The following is a 20,950-nucleotide window of genomic DNA, read 5'->3' as shown; positions in this document are numbered from 1 at the left end:
TCTTCCCACAAGCAGCCCATCAGCAGAACAATGTGAGTTCCCCGGTAGATATAAGGTAATTATTTCTAAACTGTTGTGTGTTCACTTATGTTCCCTTTGTCTAATATGGGTATTTGATGCCTTATCAGGAAACCAGATCTGGAAAGCAGTTTCCCATAACTCCATTTTCATCAGATAATTCAACATTTAAAAACATATTTCAGTTTTCCCTGTAATAATAAAACCGTGCTTAATCCCAACCAAGATATAATTTAATCATTATTGGTGAAAATCAATAGTTGATGTATTTAATTATAGCATTAGTTCCTGTTAAACAAATGTTCAATCATTTCAACTCAGATAAGAAGTCTGGTATTCATGCAGTAGCACTAGGTGTATCAGCAGATCAACACAGACTTAGAACAGATTACCTGTCATAGGAAATTCTACTCTGAAGTGGGTCACAGTGAATTGATCCTCCCCCTCTGCAGCATCTGTTGAAGTTACTTTTGTTCTGTTTTGCTCTCTACACACGGTACAGATACTGGAGATATTTTACATGAAGCGCTGATATTACCTAAAATCTCTCAATTATCTTGAATACAAAGATACATTTCCAAGAGCCAGGAAATTTTCTTTTTAAAGGGAAGAATGGCTAATTCCTAGCAACTTTTCAATTTCAATTGGCTTTAATTTTTTATTTTGTATGTTTTTTTTTAATTATTTGCTTTCAACTTCTGACCCTTCCCAGCATTCATATGGGGGTCACTGACCACATCTAAAAAACAAATGCTCTGTAAGACTCAAATGTATTGTTATAGATACTGTTATTGCTCATCTTTCTATTTACGCCCTCCCCTATTCACATTCCATTTAAATCAATGCATGGTTGCTAGGGTAAGTTGGACTCTAGCAACCAGATTGCTGAAATTGCAAACTGGAGAGCTGCTTGATAAAAAGCTAAATAACCACAAATAATAAAAAATTAAAATCAATTGCAAATTGTCTCATAATATCACTCTCTACATCATACTAAAAGTTCATTTAAATGTGAACAACCCTTTTAACTATGATGACTGGATCGTACTTAGATGGTTTAATTGCTCATAATGTGATAATTGTATTCCTGCCTGGATTAGTGGTTCCCAGGCTTGAAAGTTCCTTAACATCTCAATATACTGTACAAACACCAGATAGTAATCATGAAAAGGATTTACTAAACAAAACTGCAGATGAAGACATTTGAAGAACTATGAAAGGGCATTTTAGGAAGGATGATAAAGCTGAAATGCTTTCTTTCTGCCCTGGGTTATTTTTAGGGATGTAACTAAGGGAGCCCTGCCCCTACTTAAAGTCATCTGTGACACCCCTCCTTGCAGGCATTACCCTCCTGTGATCAAGGGATCAGCACCCTCTATAAATAACCCATCAATTGCTGCCTCCATAGCTTCACAAGCATTTGTTGTACATACTGTACATCACAATTTCTGTATAACAACATCACTTTTGCTCCTTCCTGCTAAAACTCTAACAATTGGTATTTCATGTTGTATTCAGTACCAAGCATGAGAATTGTGCCACTTTGCATAATTTATATACAAAAGTGATAATATACATTTTACATTAGACATTTGTGCCACATTTTATACCTTGTATAAACACACACAAAGCAGACATAAAGGAAACATCTGGCATGCACAACCACCCCCCTTTCCCACTAAAATAAATGTTGTGTTCTCTATGAAGAGTTTTTTTTTTTTTTAATAAAGTCTGCTCTTCCTGCTTACAGAACACTTTTAACACTAATAGTAATAATCGTCAGTCTTCTGATAGATAATAATGCAGATGTTTATAGATATAAAAACCAAGGACAATCAGGAATGCTCTACAGAATAATGGATAAAATAACATATTTACAGTACTCAGACATTTGGTTCAATAAAAATTGTAGCTTAATGTGGCCTTATATGTGGCTGTGCATAAACCACAGTGATACCACATCAGGGATTAGAAAATCAGTAAAATCAGCAATGAATGCAGAGGAGCATTATAGTTATTATACCAACACAATGCATTGTCTAAATAATATGTACCCTGCGCTCTGCACAATAAAGTGCCTCCTAGTCATGATCTCCACGATAAAGAAGTGTACAGGCTGGTGATTACAGCATGGCTGCATACCTCTGAGAAGACTTCAATTGCAGCTTAAAAATAGAATCCAGTCAGCATTTTATTGCAGTGCCTTTCAGAGCCCTGTGCTTGAAAAATACTGCAGCCACATGAGCATGACTGGATCACACAAAGTCCACTAGTGTAGGGCAGGAGTACTTTCTTAGCTAACACTGCAAGCAAAAGGCTAAGAAGAGTTTGTCACTGCTGAGAGATGGATGGCGCTGTGTAGGTTTTGAACCTCTCGTGTGCTCTTTGCTGACTTAATAGACGCAGTGCCATAGTATCCAATCCTTCGTGTAGGCCAGGTTTCTGAGAAACTTCTACTGTGTAATCATTAGCCTGGAGAGAAGACAGAAATGTGAGTAAGGAGGAATTCTGGATGATCACAACCATGCAAAGTAACACACATACCCATCTGGACATTGAATGCATCAACATTTTCAGCTATTGTCCAATAACAAAGTAGGAGATGAACTACATTTGTTTACAATACATTACTTCCCCTTGTAGAACAGCTTGGCCGGACACAATCTGAACAATTTATTGAGTCCATAGGGTACGATAAAAAAAGCAACAAAAAAAGTGCGAAGGGGATTTTAAAGGTCTGAACTTCAATCCCAACATGACAAAACCGTCCATCTGACCAATGATATTGTGCCAATACATTTTATCAGAGAACTACTCATCAACCCAGTGCAAAACATAAACCTACAGTAGATAAACTACTGGAATATATTGTACATATGTTTGTAACAGAATTGCCAACATGTAAGATATTATTGTATATATTATTGTATTAACATGTATTTTTTTCAGAATCACCATCATTCTGCAGTGCTGTACAGTAAATATGTGTTTACACCGAACATACTGATGGAACCGTACAGCTGGAAATGCACTACAGATTTTTTTGCAAGGAATTGTCTTTTGATAGCAGGTTAGTAGGATAGTATTAAAAGTGACAGGGCCTTGATTTTCATGAAATGCACCTATTTATAGGTTTTCAAAAAAAACAAGCAAATAACTTTTTGTCCCAATATCAATCTGTTCGACATAGGGGCTAAACTAAAGTGTCGGTGCCTTGTTGCAGCCATGGGAATAATTACACGTTACATCTTATTCTGGCCAGTCAGATTGCCCTGAAGTATAAGTGTTGCCTGGAAAGCATGTATCTGAATTTTCAGGTGACACTTGTAAAAAGTAAGAGGCAACCATTCCATGTGTTTTGTATCAACACAAAACATGGTTAAAATATCCAGGCGGGCTCATTTAGGGTCACTATGCTTGCATTTTTATTTTCTCTAGATAGTTGGTGTAAGTGTAAAATCAAGAAATAAGTACATATTTATTGTCTCGTCATATTCCCCAACCTTTTTTTTTATTTTAATAAAAAGGATCAGGCTATAATACTTTTACAAAACGTTGATGCCTTAAATATGCAATAAATCTATTGAAAGATATTACTCTGACCACTCACCAGCTGAAGGGATGCCAGCATGTATCTGCACACCTCGTAGGGTTCTTTATCTGCCATAAGACTGGCAAATGAATGCCATTCTCCTACTCGACTATATTGTGCAGTTAATCTGTCACCGTAATCATGGATGTCAAAAGCTGAATGTTCTTCCTATAGGAGAGAGAAAGAGCAGATTTTTTTTATGAATGAAAAATTGTCTATGTATGAATTCTCCTGCAGCTGGGAAACTCTTAAAATAATCAAACCTGATGCCATAAATGTGATAACTAATGAAAAGATGTTTTTGCAAAATGTACATAATGGAAAGTCTGACTCACCTGTTCCTGCAACTGTGGTCCCATTTTATCCTCCCACTCACGCACTCGCAAGGAAAGTACAGTTTCTTGGGCATACTTCTGAGAATTTGCAATGAAGAGATCCTGGAAAGAAAAGTGATATTCATTTAAGGTGCAAGGAAAGGCGATGAATTTAATTAAAAAAACTATTTAAAGAATACTTTTGCAAACAAAACCTTAATGTATCTGAACTGATGCAAATCTGTTCTTAAAGGGTTCATTTGTCCTTATGTTCTCTTAGCAAATTTTTAAATTAGTTATATTTTATAGTGGGATTTATTGACTTCCAATTCTGCCTCTTTCCTGCTTCCAGAATAAAATACTATTTGCCTTATGGTGGTCACTCACCTCTGCAATCAAAAAACTGCTGCTCTGTGAAGTTAAAGTTTTATTGTGATTGTTCCTTTCAATGACTTCACTTTCCTTTCAGGTCCCTCCTATTAATTTTTCAGTCTCTATTTCAAACCACTTCCTGATATGTTGGTTAAATTACCTGAGCAGCCAATTAATGGCTAAAATTCTAAACTGGAGAGCTGCTGAAAAAACTCAGAAACCACAAAAATACCCCCACATGCAAACTAACTTAGATGGTATATCACTATCTACTGTACATTATATTAATAGTACATTTTATGGTGAACTATGCCTTTACAAGTTGCTACCCTTTGTCTCCTGATATCTTCAAACTTTAACCTTAGTTTAGAAATCCAAAGAAATGGAGAGCACAGACCCACTGTGTAACACATTAGGCATTGAAGTGAAGCCATTACACTCATACAATAGGTCATACAAACAATAACGTGGTCCTGCAATGATTGCTCCCTTTATGCAATGACATGTGAGAAGTGATCAAACACATCAGCTCTAAAAAGGACCTTGATCAGGTTTCATAGTTCTTCTTGGATACAAACCACAAGCAAATCCAGTGCGTTTCAGAAATGATGAATAACTACTTTAGAGGCTGTAACCTATTAAAGCTGCACTGCTAGGTCCCTATGCCCTTATAAACAAATGTGCTCAGCTCTGCCAAGCTTAATATTTTAAATCAACAACCTAAAGAAAATAATATTTCCTATACCAAACAGCACAGACTTGCACTATTTGTGTATGTCATGACACGGCATTAGCTATAAACCCTAGTATGATGCCTACTGGCAGCCATTGGTTTGACCTTTTTTGCCTAAATAGCTGTATACTGTTTTTTCAGCCCCTATGTGAGAAAGTAGATATAAAATTCACACATTTCCATGGGTACTGTGTCTCAGCCAACAAAAAACAGTAAGCAAAGTAACAACTATTAATCAAAGAAAAGTACTCACCACATTCCTTCTCACCAGCTCCTCGTAACTTAATTGATCTTGGAGTGTAACAGGCTCTAACCCAAACATAGGTATGTGGTCAGGAAACATGCCATACATGCAATAACCCCAACTTATACATCACATTTACAGTTACCAATTCATAACGGTTTAAATTTTCATATTGGATGAAACAAAAATATATAGATATAGGGTAATCTAACAAAGAAAATATTTAGTCACCGGATATGACATTACAACCTGGTCAACTGTAGACCCTATATTATTTCATAATCGGCAAAGAAAAAGGATTTACTACCTATATCCCCAAGTGCAGGCTCCTCACGTAAACAGGCCGGAACATTCTCTCCCAAATCCTCATGGTCTGAAGCATCATCTAAATAAATAGAACAACCAAAACAGAAAGTCATATGCAGAAAGCATTTTAAGCAGTCATATTACAGTCTCAGCTGTCTGGCACGACGGGTCATAATCATTCATGTGAAAAGTGATAGTGAAGCAAAAATCAGATAGCATTTTAAATTATTTACTATTATATCTTAAATTATTAGAGTTGATGTGATGCTTTCCAAAATATAAATTTTCTCCCTAACACCTGTATAAAAACATTTTTACACATCCAAACAGACCATCTCCAATCCTCTGTTTTGGATATCAGCATTTTATTGGCTGTAATCTGAAAAATAAAAATTCTCTTTAGATTGCTACAAACAATACCTACCTGCAGGGCCATCATATTCCAAGCAGTCTGCATCACGGGGCTCCTCCAAAGGATCAACTAGTTCTTCCTCTTCATTCAACAATGTGACCTCTTTTACAAACTGTGCGCCCTGCATGAAATTCATGTACATTACAAAAAAGACTCCAGTATGAACAGAACTAATTTGACAGCTGGCCATACATGTACAAATAAAAATCATAAAGTATCAATCTACGGATAATATGGATATTAGTTGTTTCAGGGATCAGACCTCTGCCAATGCACTTTATCAGCCAATGTATGGGCCACAGATTCTTTTTTACTACTTATGGCTCCTTGCATTGTATTCATGCCTCCTAGTGGTCCCATGGTTCCTGTTCCTACAGCCTATTGAATGAGAAACTGTTATATTCTGTTATATTTGTAATGAAGAACTTTTGTTGTGTTTCAGTTCCATAAAAAGATAGCTGTATATGGTCATATTTACATAAAGGATGGAAACTTGGCAAAAGTTCTTCATTACAGATATGACAGTTTCAGGTGGCCAATACTTTGATCAGGAGACACTTTGCCCAAGAAAAGAGAAGACAAAGTATTGAGGCAAAATATGAACAGAGGTAAATCATTAAAACCACCATATAGGGATTATTTTAGCATGGCAAATTGGCATAGAATTGTAACCGTTTTTGGAAATAAACCCTGTTTTTGCAAAATGAACTAGTGATAAAACATAAGACAATGGTGTGAGCACTTATCACCTAGTCCTATTATACAACCATGACCTGGTGGAAGGGCTAGGAGAGTGAGTATAGAATAGTGCTCCATTGAGCTGTATAGTGGATTCTGTTATGATATCAAAAACAGAATTAGATATATATCACAATGGAGTGATCACGTTGAGGATGTAAATTCAGTAAAAGTGGAAAAGAAAACTGCTCTATAACCCCTCCCTCTTTACCATTCTCCTATGAAGCTGCCTTTGTGCAGTCATGCGCTCCTTTATGTGCTTCCAATACAACACTTCCATGTCTGGAAAAAAAATGTGAGAAAACACAGTATTGGTTCCATGGAATGTAAAGCAAATATTATAAATGAAAGGAAAAATAAATAACCTGAGCTGGTATTTACACACACATTTTGTAACTATAATTCACAAACACATTTAGCACACAGATACAAAAATTCATAAACACCCCACAAATAGTATTTTTCACAGTAGTAGACTTTTTCCAAGGATGGATTTGAATGACAGTTTCTAGATCAATTACCTAACAGGGACGGCATAACAGTACAGTCAGTCTGTCATAGTGAGGGCATTTAAAAGATTTCTGTATATTCATAGTGCTGTCAATATGTCAAACAGCTTATGTATAGAGCCAGTTAAAAATTCAAGCAGTTACAATGTTTCACAAGATCTCATAGAAAAAAAATATAAATACTTTTTAAAATATAAAAAACACTGAGGATGGCAGTGGGGTGTTTGTCTCCAAGAGTATGTGAAATGTGAAAGGAGACAAACTGAAATAAAAATAGCAACAAATGCTGGTATTGCAGGAACAAAAATTTCTCCTGGAGACAGGCAGAGAGCTCCTTGTTTTATAGCAGGATCATAGATATTAAAAACAAGAGTAATAGCCTCATAGGACTATAGGGCTATTTGTTTGTGAGGTTTTTTTCTACTTCAAATAAAGTCGAATGTTTGCTTATTTATGAAGAAACTCGAATGTAAAAAAACTAGAATGCATGCAAATTGGGGGAAAACTCGAATACTCTAATTGATGGAGTTATCGGTGGAAAAAAACTAGAATACCGCAAATTAAATTGAGTTTTCGAGCGCAAACCACAAAAAAAAAACAAAAAACCAAAAATCAGGCTAAAAACATCTTAAAATGGTTCAAGGGACCTCTGCTGTTGACTTCTACATAACCTTGACAGGTTTTAGCATGAGGATTTTCAGATTTTCAGCACCAGGGGATAATAAATTTCAAAAAATTCTATTTATTCTTTTTTTTTTTTAATCTCAAAAAATTTATTTTTACAGAAACTGCGCTTGAAAAACTTGAATTTTTAGTGAAAACACTAAAATTTATCTACAGCATCGACCCTTAATAAATAACCTCCTTTTTATGAAGAATCTTTTATCTAAAAGGATATTGCATACATAACCAGGAGGGGAGAAAGAAATGTTATGGGCAACTGCATATAGGACCATTCTAAATGCTTTACAGTAGCTTGAGGTACTAGTGCAGTACTAGCGAATATTTAAAACATCTAACTTTTTATGATACTGATAATATAGTATAGATATTGCATCTCTTATTCTGAATGCTTGGGACCTGGATGTTTCCAGATAAAAGGTCCTTCTGTAATTTAGACCATACCCAAGTATGGACTACAAAAAACATTTAAAGGGGTTGTTCACCTTCCAAACACCTTTTTCTTTAGTTCAATTGTTTTCAGATTGTTCCCCAGAAAAAAAGATTTTTTTTTCAATTACTTTCTATTTTTTTTTTTTTTTACAGTTTTTCCAAAACAAGTTTAAAATTAAATGTTTTTGTCTCTGGTGTTTCAGTTCAAAACTGTTACAATTTCTGATAAGCATCTCTGGAGTATTAGCAACTATTATATCAATTCTAACAGCTGCCTGTAATGAAACCCAGAGATTCTGCTCAGCAAGGACAAAGATAAGAAATGTATCAACTAGCGTATCCATTTAGAACAGTTAATAGAGTCAGCGACTCCCACCTACAAGAACTGTTTCAGAAAGTGAAAAATGAAAAGTTACACTTCAATATTAGAAAAACAGTCACACAGAAAATAGAAAGTAATTGGAAAAAGTTTCTGTTAAACTATCTGAAACCAACTAACCTGGAAAACGTTTTGGAAGGTGAACAAGCCCATTAAACATTAAATATTGTCAACAGTATTGTTTTGCCAGCAATATGGATTTATGCAGTTTAGTTAGGATCAATGTAGGAAATATCCTGCCCATTATTCAGAGCATTCTGGATATCTGGTTACCAGATAAGAGACCCACACCATAACATTTTGGGGTAAAAACAGGAGTATTGAAAAAGGATGCACTGTCACCTAACTTACTGGAGCAAAACTACATAATCCTTCACAAAAGATTTGGTGTAATTCTGAGATGAAGACAAAATCTAATTTACATATCTAAATCTAGGTACACTCAAAAGAAATGCAGCATTTGGGTTTTCCTATCTGGTACTATAAAGAAACATCACAATAAAGGGCTGGATGCTGCCATTTTTTTAAGCTTTTTAAAATCCTGATTCACTTATATTTACCTGCAAATGTTGGCCCTTTCCTTCTTGATTTCATGGCTTCTGAACCATCCCAATCTGCAAAATACACTCAAGATGAGAATGGAAGATCATATCAATCGGGTCATCCTCTGATGCAGGGAGATGGAGGACACAGTTATATCAAACAGGCCCAGACTCGGAATTAAAATATAGGCTCTGGCATTTTAAGCACACAGTGGCTCAAATATACCCCATCAATTGGTGCACTGTATTTTAGCTAAAACCAGACATACCACATCTGCGTGTGTGGCATTTTTTATAGTCACTTATGCACCGCCTTTAAAGCGGTCATCCTAACCTCCAGCCCCCGGGTACCTTGAAAAGGATAGGGACACATTTCATTAAAATGATCCAATCAATTAGATTATATGGCCGAATGTACCATATTTGACAGTTATACTGAAAATCTGAATACAAATATGGTCAGCTTTGGCTTGGAATAAAGATCCCTTGCCAAACTTCAGCGGATAAAACTCACGTGTAGAGGAGAACCATTTCATGAAGTCTTGCAGCTTGCAAGGTAGCTTTCGCTTTCTCTTGTTTGAGGAGAGGTCTTCTGCAATCCCTCGAGGAAGTGTATAGTGTTTACCTGACACAAAGGAAAGGGGGTACGGTTAAAAGCAGACAGAAAACAGGATAAGCAGTATCTACAAATAATATTTAAAATGTCTTAGAGACAGGTAAGAAAAATCACACTAAATAGACCACCTTTCTTAAATGGCTTCTCTTCACAGGACTCAAAAGGATCAAGAACACACCAGGGATCAGGAGTTTCATTCTAAAATAACAGATAAGCACAACAAATTAATGGCACAAGTCATTCCTGATGTCTATTACTTCATATTTAAAGGGAAACTATTGGGAAAATGAAAATTTAATACAAGCTTCATTGCATGGAAATAATAGTAAAAGTCAAGTTACTCTTCACTTCCCCCTCTAAGCAATCTGTCTCTTTATTCTCTCTTCATGTAGGAGTCAAAATTTGATTGAATTAAACCTAATACATTTTTTGTGGTGATAGCTCAAGCACAAATCCTGCATAAGTTATTTTGAAAAAAGTGAGGTCAAACCTTCTAGAAAAAGGAAGCCCCCACACAAGTATTAGACTTCTACATAAGAGGAGACAGATTGCTGTGAGGAAGATACTGAAAAGTATCACTGGATTCACAATTTTTTATTGATTATATTCTGAAAGTTTTCATGAGATGAAGCTTATATTCAACTTTCATTAGGAGAATAAATGCCCTGTAAAGGAAAATGTATAGGAAAAGCACAGGGCAAGCTCTACCTTGATAGCTGGAGCAGGTTTTTGCTCAGCAACTCTGTCCCGAAGAATGTAACCTCTCTCGTCTATCTGCATCTGCAGAAAGCGCAGATTAAAATGCATGGTTATTAAATCTTTAAACAACTCAAATTAAAGCCAAGCCAATGTTCTGCATTTGCATGTATATAGACCTTTGATTAATCATACCAACGAAAACTAACCATGCACATTAACAAGTGGCTTTCCATTTGCAAATAGAAAAGACAGAAAACTAGATAAAGGCATTTACTTTTCACAACACTATTGCAAAGTGAAACTCAAACAGTACAGTACATTGCACTGCAGATTAATCTTTGGGGTGGAGAGAGAGATATGAAAAAGATCAGTAATATTAAGTGAGGTGCAGGAATAATTCGCACATTAGTTTGCAGCGGCAGATTTAATCAACAGCTAACTGCACCCAGTTGCAAAATCAAGCATTTAGAAATGTATAAACATAATTGGCACACCTTTCGTCGCTCAATGTGCTCTGCTTGCTCCACCTCTCCATCACCAGCTTCATCGTGATCATCAAGTGGAAGAAATCCAGTCCCATCGCCATTCTCTACTGCTGGAGCTAAAGAATCAAGAGGGACAATATTCATACTAAGACTGAGAAGGAAACACTTGGCTACTCCAGATCAAGGTGTAAGTAACAGTCTAACCTCTGAAAACACAATTTTCTGTTTCCCATGTAAAATATTTAGGTGTTTTTTGAATAAATTAGATTAAAACTTATTTATTGGGCAAATCTTAAAAATGCGATGTGGCAATGCTGTTTTAAAAGGTTATAAGAACGTCCTGTTTGGTAACTTTTCATGTGGTGATTCTTTTATGTTTGTAGTTTCTTTTTATTTCAATTATTGGTCTTCCACTTCTGCTCCTTTCCAGTTTTCAAATTCGAGATAATTACCCCAACAGCCCAAAACTAATCTCTGTGAGGCTACAATTGTATTTTTACTTTCAATTACTTCTCTTTGTGTTCAGGCTCTCTACTATACGTATTTCAGTCTATTTAATCTACTGCCTAGTTGCTAGGGTAAACTGGACCCTTATGCTGTAGATAAATTAGCAAACGGACAGAACTAATAAGAACGTTTTATCTTTTTTTTGTTCAGCTCTGCAGAATGGGGCCAAACTTGTCTAAATCACTGACTTTTTCCCCGACTTTTTTTTTTTCTCCTGATCTTTAGAAAAGAATACACGGCAATTCAATTGTATGCAAGCTTAATTGAAATTTGACTGAAAATTTTCAGTAGTTTTAATGTCTATATTTATGGTAACTTGATCCAATGGGTATGAGCAGTCTGACAACAGATACAATAGACATCATATTACTACGATTCCCCCTTGCTGTCCTCTGCTGTTGTTCTTTTCTACCTTTTCTATTGCTCCCTTTTTCTGCTTTTAGCGTAAATGCCATGGACAACATAGACTAAACACTACAGTTTTGATTTGATTACCCTTGAGACAATAATATGTGGCTCAGGAGAGAAGTATCTGTCCCAGAGCGTAACCTAATGCCTAACAGTGCTCCCATACAGCGGCTTACTACAAGCAGGGGTGCCCTGGTACTGGTTGATATTACCGTAAGATGATCGGATGCCCCCCCCCCAAAAGCACAGGGTCGCGACACAGAAGCTGGAAGCGCCCAGCCTAAGAGAACTGCCGTGTATACTGTAGCAGTTGTCAAATGTCAGACTTGCAGCACAGGAGCCTATTCCGTTGTTTACCAATTGCTTATGCAGATTGCCTGATACGGATCTCTGGTGCACGATTGCGCACACCCACCTCCATTCTGCTCTATGATTGGGTAAGAGGGCCTCTGTTGCATTTAAGACAGGATTCTGGGTAATGGTCTCTAGAGGAGTAGTATTTAATTTGGCACATACATTTTCTCCTGCTTACCCAGACCTTATTCCAGGTTCTATATTATTCACACTTTCTTATCCCTTAATGTCTGTTTCCACCTCACAAGCGTCAGGAGACTACAAAACAAACAGCCAGAGACCTCTGGCCCCACAGAAAAAGTTGATAAACAACCTGGTATTGATGGCATTTTGTGTACTTTGTGACAGTAAAGAGCACTTTACATGGGTATTAGTAATCACATTAAAGCTAAAATTCCGGAACATTAACTTGTTCTTACCTCCTTCATCAGAGAACTGTAGCACCTGCACAGGGTCAGCACAATCTGATTTCTCGGACTCCATATTATCATTCTCACCTTCTGGGATTGCATTCTGTTCACCTAAGGGACAGAGATACTGTGAAGAATAGCATTCAAAAAACAGCGATCGGATGAAGATGGCGCCCGTGAACTTGGCAAGAGAGGACATGCATGGAGGGGTGACTAACAAGTTAGGGGCATTTGCCCGGGGGGGGAGCCTATGCAGGGGAGGGATTTTATCACTGAAGGGGTTGACTTCTATAAGTAACAGGATTCTGACAAACATTACGGAGCTGAAACAAAAATCCTCCACTGTGTACCTTGAGTAAGGCTGACCTCCTCCTGATGCTGGATATGTTTTAGGAACTGCATAGGGGACTTTCCAACCAGTTCCAGCATAAATGCTCCACTGGGGTGAGGCGTGCAAGTGTTCATTCGAAAATCCTTCCTGCTGGCTAGGACCTCTCCTTTACGGCTGTATAGATAAAAAACAAAGTAATTTCCAGGCAAGAACAGAGCATACAGAATTATTACATTTATTTAAAAATGCTTTCATTAGCACCAAAAAGATGCATACAGAATAGAATGAAGCATGCAATACTGTCATGAATAGAGTTACATATATAAATTGGAGTAGGTCTACACATGTTCATCGACTCAACCAATGCTCAAAATCATACAATAATCATCAGAACACTCTAAACATAAGAAGGTTATACTTCTCTTCCCCGGAAATTACTGCAGGCTCCCAGTTTAAGCATACTCTATAGTGTAGAACCAGCTGTTCATGAGCAGAGGAATACATTATTGAATTCAAACATTCAGAGAACTCAAGAGACAAATTATACATGCACACCCTTCATGGAGTTCAACAGAACTCCATGAAATTACTTCACTAAGCACCATTTATCGTGATAGAATGTACAGGATATTCATGACTTTTGTGTATTATTTAGTGGATATGTAAAGATATTATAAATAAAGTCACTGAAGAGTTAGGTGTCCATATAAAAGCACAAGGCTGCAGGCCATCTTAATAATTTTAGACATTTTAGCAGGGGGTACATTTTTCTTAATAATCTACAGTTAAATGGATATAGGCAAGTCAAAATATTTCTTTCTTTGCTACAGGATGCGGGAAAATGGCCGAGACAAATGTGGCATAAGGTATGATTTTCCAGCGTGAATTAAAAAAAGAAAAACTTTTCAATTGCAATGTACAATCAATTGTCAGGCAATTACTACTGTATGTCCAATGCCTTGTCAGGCAGCTGTCACAGAAACACAATAGTACTGGTGTAGGGATTGCCATAGAAGAGAATGAGTATAATTTTGTCCATCCAATAGCAACTGATACACCAAAGTTGAGCCTTACAGTGCATCTAATCAGACTAAATGCAGAAAAGAGAAGCATTAACCTTTACCCATAAAACCTAGAATAAAAATTCTAGAACATAGAATTACCTGCACAAAGGGTTGTTTTTCTTCTCAACCTCCTCAGGAGGGACAAGCGCCATTGGGGTGAGTGGAACAATGTTTACTACCTTTAAAGGTAAGCCAAATAAACAGGATCATGATTAAAAAAAAAAAAAAAAAAAAAAAAAAGTTAGAGGATGAAGTGAGCCAGGCAAAAGTGTAGATGTTAAATAGACACATAAGTCAGAAATCCAGTGTATAACATATAATATCAGGAGAGTAACACCTAATGAGGCACATACAGAGTGGACAGAAAATGAAAAGAGGAACGTGAATAGAGACTGAATTTCCATCAAAGGAAAGTGAACAAGTCTCTAAATTCAGCACATAATAAGAATGAACAGGTCATGCTACAGTTGAATATAGACTTACATTGAGGATGTGGTCCTTTTTTAAGTCCACGTTTGTTTTCTTGGAGTCAATATCATCTAAACTTAGAAACTGTTTAAAAAAAAATATCAAATCAAATAACCAAAATTTGTAAATTCCTGGGGACAGGATAAAACATGTAGCAATTAATAACTGAAAATAAATATGAAGAATGGAGAAAAGATTAGAACATTACCAGTTGAATTTAAAATGCCTTTAATTGCCAATATTGCCCTGCTGCTGGCAATTCCTATTTTCAGTTGTCATAAGAATGATATATCTGATATCTTTTATGAATATGGGTAGCTGTTAGTCTGATGATAAATTCTGGCTGGTATAATTCTTTATCAAAAAAGAAACCGTGATTAAAACACATCTTCAGCATGAAGTAACACCAAAATGATATGTATTTTAAATTAAAAATACACAAGACTATCACAGTAAGCAGACTGAAAAAGGTGAATAGCTAGAATTTTAAATGAAAACAGAGCATGTGGACAAAAAAATAATTGTAAATTGTAGAGCATTCAAAATCCAGGAATTAAAATAAATAAATAAAAACAGGATTTCAGTTCAATATTTTTGCTTTTTCATTGCTGAAATCTGTATTATTTCACTCTTTCCATTTTTTTTATTGCTAATTAATGGGTGTCTTTGTCTTGCTTAATCATTATTTTATTAAAAGGGTTACTTTCTCTGGAATAGAAGATTACATAGTTCCTATGAATATGGCAAGAATAAAATAAAGAACTGTTAGGTCAGGAGTCAGCAAACTCCCACCATCTAACGTTAAATAAAATTGGTGAGCAATTGTAGCAAGGGGTCAGTTAATTTAATATAAATGCACATACATTTTAAAAGGGATGAAAAACTGTGGATAATAACATTGTATTAGTAACTGTATTACTCTTGTAACTGTGTCTGTACTATTACACCCTGGTAATTTACATGACTGTTGTAGTTTACTTTTTCAAAGCCGATGGGTTTGACCTGCACCTATTGTACTGTGCAGGTTAAGCATTTTTCTGAAACGTTCCTTATAGGAACAGTAACGTCAAAAAATAAGTGTTTTAAAGTAATGAAAATATAATGCAGTGTTGCCCTGCACTGGTAAAACTGGTGTGTTTGCTTCAGAAACACTACTATTGTTTATATAAATAAGCTCCTGTGTAGCAATGGGCGCACCCATTCAAAGGAGAAACGGCTCAGGTTACACAACAGATAGTAAATAAGCTCTGTCTGTCTAATGGTGTTATCTGTTATCCATTAGTTAACCTGTGCCATTGAGCCGTTTTTCAATTTCTGCCATTGCTACACAACAGCTTGTTTATATGAACTATAGTAGTGTTTCTGAAGCAAACAGATTAGTTTTACCAGTGCAGGGCAACATTACATGATATTTTCATTACTTTAAAACACTTTAATTTTTTGGTGTTACTGTTCCTTTAAAGTATCTATAAGAAAACAAATTGGAATTTTTAAGGATGATGCTAAAGTTTCAAAGATGGTGCAGTCTCACAAAGTACCTGCACATCAATGTTATAGTGAGATAAGTAATAAAGTTATTGACACCAAGCATTTATGGCCATGCTTTGTAGTGTTCCCTTTTACAGACATCAGGTTTCCGGTCAGTCAGCAAGACTGTCTCTTCCCCAACAGCATCAAGGTAAGTAAAGGTTGCGTTAAAGGACAGGGAAACCCCAAGAAACATTGTTTGTTATTAGACATGACTATTTCTAATGAGTTCAGAGGCGCTCTTGATAAGTCCTTAATTTCCCCAAGTTTTTCTGTACAAATGCAATAACTTTAGAAAAACCATGATTCTGCGCAGTTCACAGGAGCAGTAACTAGAGCATGAGCATTATACTTCATCAAGAGACAGAGTAGAGTTATCTATGTAAGAGCAGACCCACCTTCCTTATTACTTGCACTAATAAGAATAGTAGGGTCTGGTTTCTATGGTTACAAGGTCTGTATGAAAGAGGAAACATACCGATCTGCAAATGCTGTGTAATTAGTATTGTTTAGAATGCATATCGGTGCCTGTTCTATTTTTTCTTTGCCTGCAGCCCTTGGGACACACTGCGTTACCAGTGCTAGCCGGTATATTTCATATTTCATCTTCAGGGCGCTGCAGGGTATTTTACACATGTGCATACCAGTTGAGATGGCAATCTTGATGATGAAGAAGAAGGCTGTATGTCATCTATGACTGTGACGGTTAAGTTATACATTGTAGAAAGCAATGCATGAAATGTAAGCATTATTTTGGGAAAAAACAAAAACTATCAATTAGGGACAGGAACTGGGCCTCTATCACATATTGAAAAGTTGAGGGATTTCCTTGTCTTTTAAGCCAACCGACAGTAAGAAAGTCTTCACCAGATGATTCACTAGATGAAAGAGGATTTCAGCACAATAGATACTTGGACTTACTTCTTCTTCGTCATTGCGATGTGCAAACGTGGCATCCTTATCCTCCCCATCTGCTCCTACGGAAGTTGGCTGCTGGACCCTCCTAATGGTGAATAGATGAATTAGGTAAAATAAATTCTGTTCTCAGCTCAAAGCCTCCCAATTCACTGATCTTTTCCCTAAGAACTGTATCTGTACAGTATGGGATCCGTTATCCGGAAACCTGTTATTCGGAAAGCTCTGAATTACGGAAAGGTCCAATGATTCAGTTTTTCTCTGTAATAAAACAGTACTTTGTACTTGATCAAAACTTTTATTTAATGTTCACATGATTTTCTAGTAGACTTAAGGTATGAAGATCCAATTATCTGGAAAACCACAATTCTGGGAAATATTGAATCAAAGTGCGCCCCCTCCCTTCAACTGCCTCTTTTCAATAAGGCACATACCACAACAAAAATTCTGAAACTTCAGAAAAGTTACAATTCTAAAAACTAATGCAGAGTATACAACTCCATGTATACGGAAGAATATACGTCATAGGTCTCTGTGAAAGCAGTTTGCAATTTTTATCAACATGTCTGCTCTTGTATGTGGCTCATTGGAAAAGGGGACCCTTTGAATATTGTATTTTCTGGAGTCCAATTTTTGTACCCCTACAGTTTTTCAATAATATTGGGACTAAGGGGGCATTCATGAACCCTATATGTTATCACTTAACATAAAGCTACACATTTCAAACTGAATCAAGCTATCATTTATTCAATACATTTATATAAAACAGAGTGATGAAACTTATGTCATATTATAAATGTGGGAAATGAGGATAACAAAAAAAAAAACGAAACAAAATAAAACTTACTTTTTATTGGAAATAAAATCCAGCGCTTGGTACACCAATGAGTAGAGGTATTCCACCTGTTGAAAACAATCCCTTATCACAACAGACACCAAGCAATTGTGGGTGCTATGCCATGTCTGCTGATGCCACACCATGTTGATGACAACACATTAAAATGCAGTTAGAAATAATCAGTCCGAAGAGGATGAGAATATAGTTTATAGCGTATACAAACCTCTGTATATTGTGTACTTTATAAAAGTGTGCACAATGACAAGTATGGACACAAACAATTGAGCAGAGTCAAATCAAGGTCAGAAGTCACTCCGTGATCGCTTTCAAACAATGGGAATGGGGGTATGTCAAACAAGGAAATGAGCATCCTGCAGTCCAGGGCTGGTCCTATCAAATGTGGGGCCCAATTGGGACCATGTTGGCGGGGCCCCTAGACAAAGTGTTGCTGGCTACTGACACACCAAGTATTTAGGAAAATAAGGGCATACAGGCACAAAATAGAAAGGAAAGGGGCAGACAAGGTAAGAGAGTGAGAGGGATGAAATAAGGGCACATAATAGGGGCACACAGGGTAAGAGAGAGAGGGAGGAAATAGGAGAGTGGACTGGGCCAATTAGTTTGGGGCTGGGCCGATTCAGCTTGGGAGCAGGCTTGGTTGGATTGGGGGCAGGCAAGACCTATCAAGGTTGGAGGAAAGCTGGGACTATGAGAGTTGGGGGCAGGCTAGACCTATGGATTTGGGGATGGGCTGGACTCTCAAAGTTGGGGGCAGGCCAGGCAGCATCATGTGCTGAGGGAAATATTATCTGTGCTGCCCTGTGGTGCGGGGCCCCCCAGAGGTGCGGGGCCCTATTGGTCCAATAGGCCTAAGGCCGGCCCTGCCTGCAGATGTTCAGTTTATGCCAACTTTAAAGGAAAACTAAACCCACCACTAGTGATGTGCGGGTCGGGATTTCCCCGCCCTGCACCCGACCCTAACTGCCCCCCACTTAACCCGCACGAATTCGTGCTTCCAGGTTGCTTTTATAGACCCGCCCCACCGATGACGTCACAGAAGGGACGGGGCGAGCACGTGCAGCGTCTATAAAAGACGAACCTGGAAGTTGGCTTTTGACGGTGGTGGGCAGGGAGAGCAGAAGAGCTCAACCCACGAAAAAGCGTTCGAGGTCGGCCCAAACCCACCCGACACGTGGATATCAGGCCGGGCTGCACATCACTACCCCCCACGGTGATAAGACCCCACTGGCCCCCCCCCTGCTAAGTGTTACCCCAGAATTGTGTCCCCTGTAGGATTTCTGACCGCACATGCAGAGTGAGCGCAGCGGAGCTCGCGAGCACCATCTTCCAGCGCTTTGGTAATCTTCTTAAAGTGAGACCGTAACAGTGCATGCACAGTTGGAGCACTGCTGCGCTCACTCTGCATATGCAGATGCAGTCAGTAATCCTACAGAGTACACAATTCTGGGGTAACACTTAACAGGGGGGAGGCAGGGAGGGGGGCCAGTGGGGACTTATCACTGTGGGGGGGGGTTGAATTCTCCTTTAAGAGGATGCTGCAACTTGTTCATAGCCACAGCTGCAAGTGGAGGATTATTTTGTGAATGGAATATTTGTATTAGGTAACAATGATTATGACACTCACGGCAATCGTTTGTGCGGTTTATTTTTTTGCATTTCTATCAATTGGCTACCCTCTTGTATGTGCCTAGGTGGCCTGCAGTATAAAAAAACACTAGCTGTGCAGCATGTACAACATTATATAAGTGCTATAGAGCTGCTCACAACTGTTGTAACCGTTTATTATTTTTACAGTATCTGCACAACTATACATCTTTTTTTGTCTCCTATCTGCAGTACAAGGTTGTTCTTGTTCGTTTCTTAGCACTTACCTTTTTACTATAAATACATGCTGACCCCTGGATGAGAAGAGCAGCTTCTGCAAAGTTCATTGTAGTTTTTCCACCATCAAAGGAAATGCAAATTTGGTCCAACTATTTGTTATAAAACACAAAAAAGGACTATTTACTCAACATAGAAAATTAAAGTTAAACATATTTTACCCTTTTTATTATAATCCCAATTTGTTTTCACACAAGCTTTAAAGGTGTTGTCTAATTTTCTGTAATTATAGGATCAGATCTCACACATGTGTACAGTTTTTAGGTTTTACACCCTTGCCTGAAAAAGGTATCCGTAAGTGTTTCACTCTTGTTGGTAAATAAGGCACTGGAAACTCTGTAAGACCAGTGTCACCCATGTTTTCATGTTTATGCAAGCAGCAAAAATATGGCAAACATGGCATCTGCCTGTCAATGTAACCTATATAATATATATTTAGGGCATGTCGGGTATCAAAACTGGCCTCCACTGCCGCCAGTGTATATATCTAAGTGCAAGGTAAAGACAATAACACCTGTAAAGTTGCAATGGAACACTTTGCACTTGGATCTGCCGGTCAATACAAACATGGTGCATTTTATAGTGAAAACAGATACTTTTGCAGATGCTGTGCCATAAATGTAAAAGAACCATTCATATACAGTTTAATCAACAATGCTTTGTCTTGTGAAGTATGATATATATACATTTTATTTAAGGGCTGGGTATTGCTAGATTGTCTGTTAACGGTCTGCATTGTATGAAAACTGTGCACATGCTCAGACATCCCTTACCTCCTCCAAGTATTCACCCAACTGAGCTGCTACGTCCACCTCCCAGTTCTTAGTCAGATCCCTGACTGGTTGCAGGAGATGGGTGAACCGTGACTCTGCATCATCCATTTTTCACGTTTTTTCTAAAAAATACACACACATTCAAACTTAATGCAGAGCAGCGTTATTAAAGTAATATTGGTTGGCAGAAAGGGCAGTCTTCAGTTTAGTAAAAGCTTTGAGAAAGGCAAATATCAAAAATACAATCAGGGCAGTTTAAAATTAGCCACCCCCAGACATTGTTACATTTTCTGGTAAATACACTAACAAAGAATTACAGTTTGAAACTAGTTACAAACACTACTGTAGAGTAGGTTTCTTATCTACTGTTTTACCTGTGCT

General features: G+C 37.4%; 1 protein-coding gene across 1 annotated transcript; it reads right to left on the bottom strand.

Annotated features, from left to right (window-relative positions):
- Positions 1-1,813: 1,813 nt before the first annotated feature.
- ncaph2.L (non-SMC condensin II complex subunit H2 L homeolog) lies at positions 1,814-20,691 on the bottom strand (the record flags this gene model as incomplete). The annotated part of the gene is given in 20 exon segments (NM_001094379.1): positions 1,814-2,490; positions 3,629-3,778; positions 3,946-4,047; positions 5,283-5,338; positions 5,581-5,658; positions 6,004-6,112; positions 6,941-7,011; positions 9,291-9,344; positions 9,787-9,897; positions 10,017-10,086; positions 10,597-10,668; positions 11,082-11,188; positions 12,761-12,862; positions 13,102-13,256; positions 14,246-14,325; positions 14,630-14,698; positions 17,063-17,144; positions 17,904-17,959; positions 19,787-19,888; positions 20,570-20,691. Coding segments are annotated over 20 exon segments (1,875 nt in total). The 3' UTR covers positions 1,814-2,349.
- Positions 20,692-20,950: the final 259 nt, after the last annotated feature.

The sequence above is a fragment of the Xenopus laevis genome, chromosome 3L (genome assembly GCF_017654675.1).
Source record: "Xenopus laevis strain J_2021 chromosome 3L, Xenopus_laevis_v10.1, whole genome shotgun sequence".
Classification (NCBI taxonomy): domain Eukaryota; kingdom Metazoa; phylum Chordata; class Amphibia; order Anura; family Pipidae; genus Xenopus; species Xenopus laevis.
The sequence above is the reverse complement of the archived record's forward strand: the minus strand, read 5'-3'. Positions and strand labels throughout refer to the sequence as shown.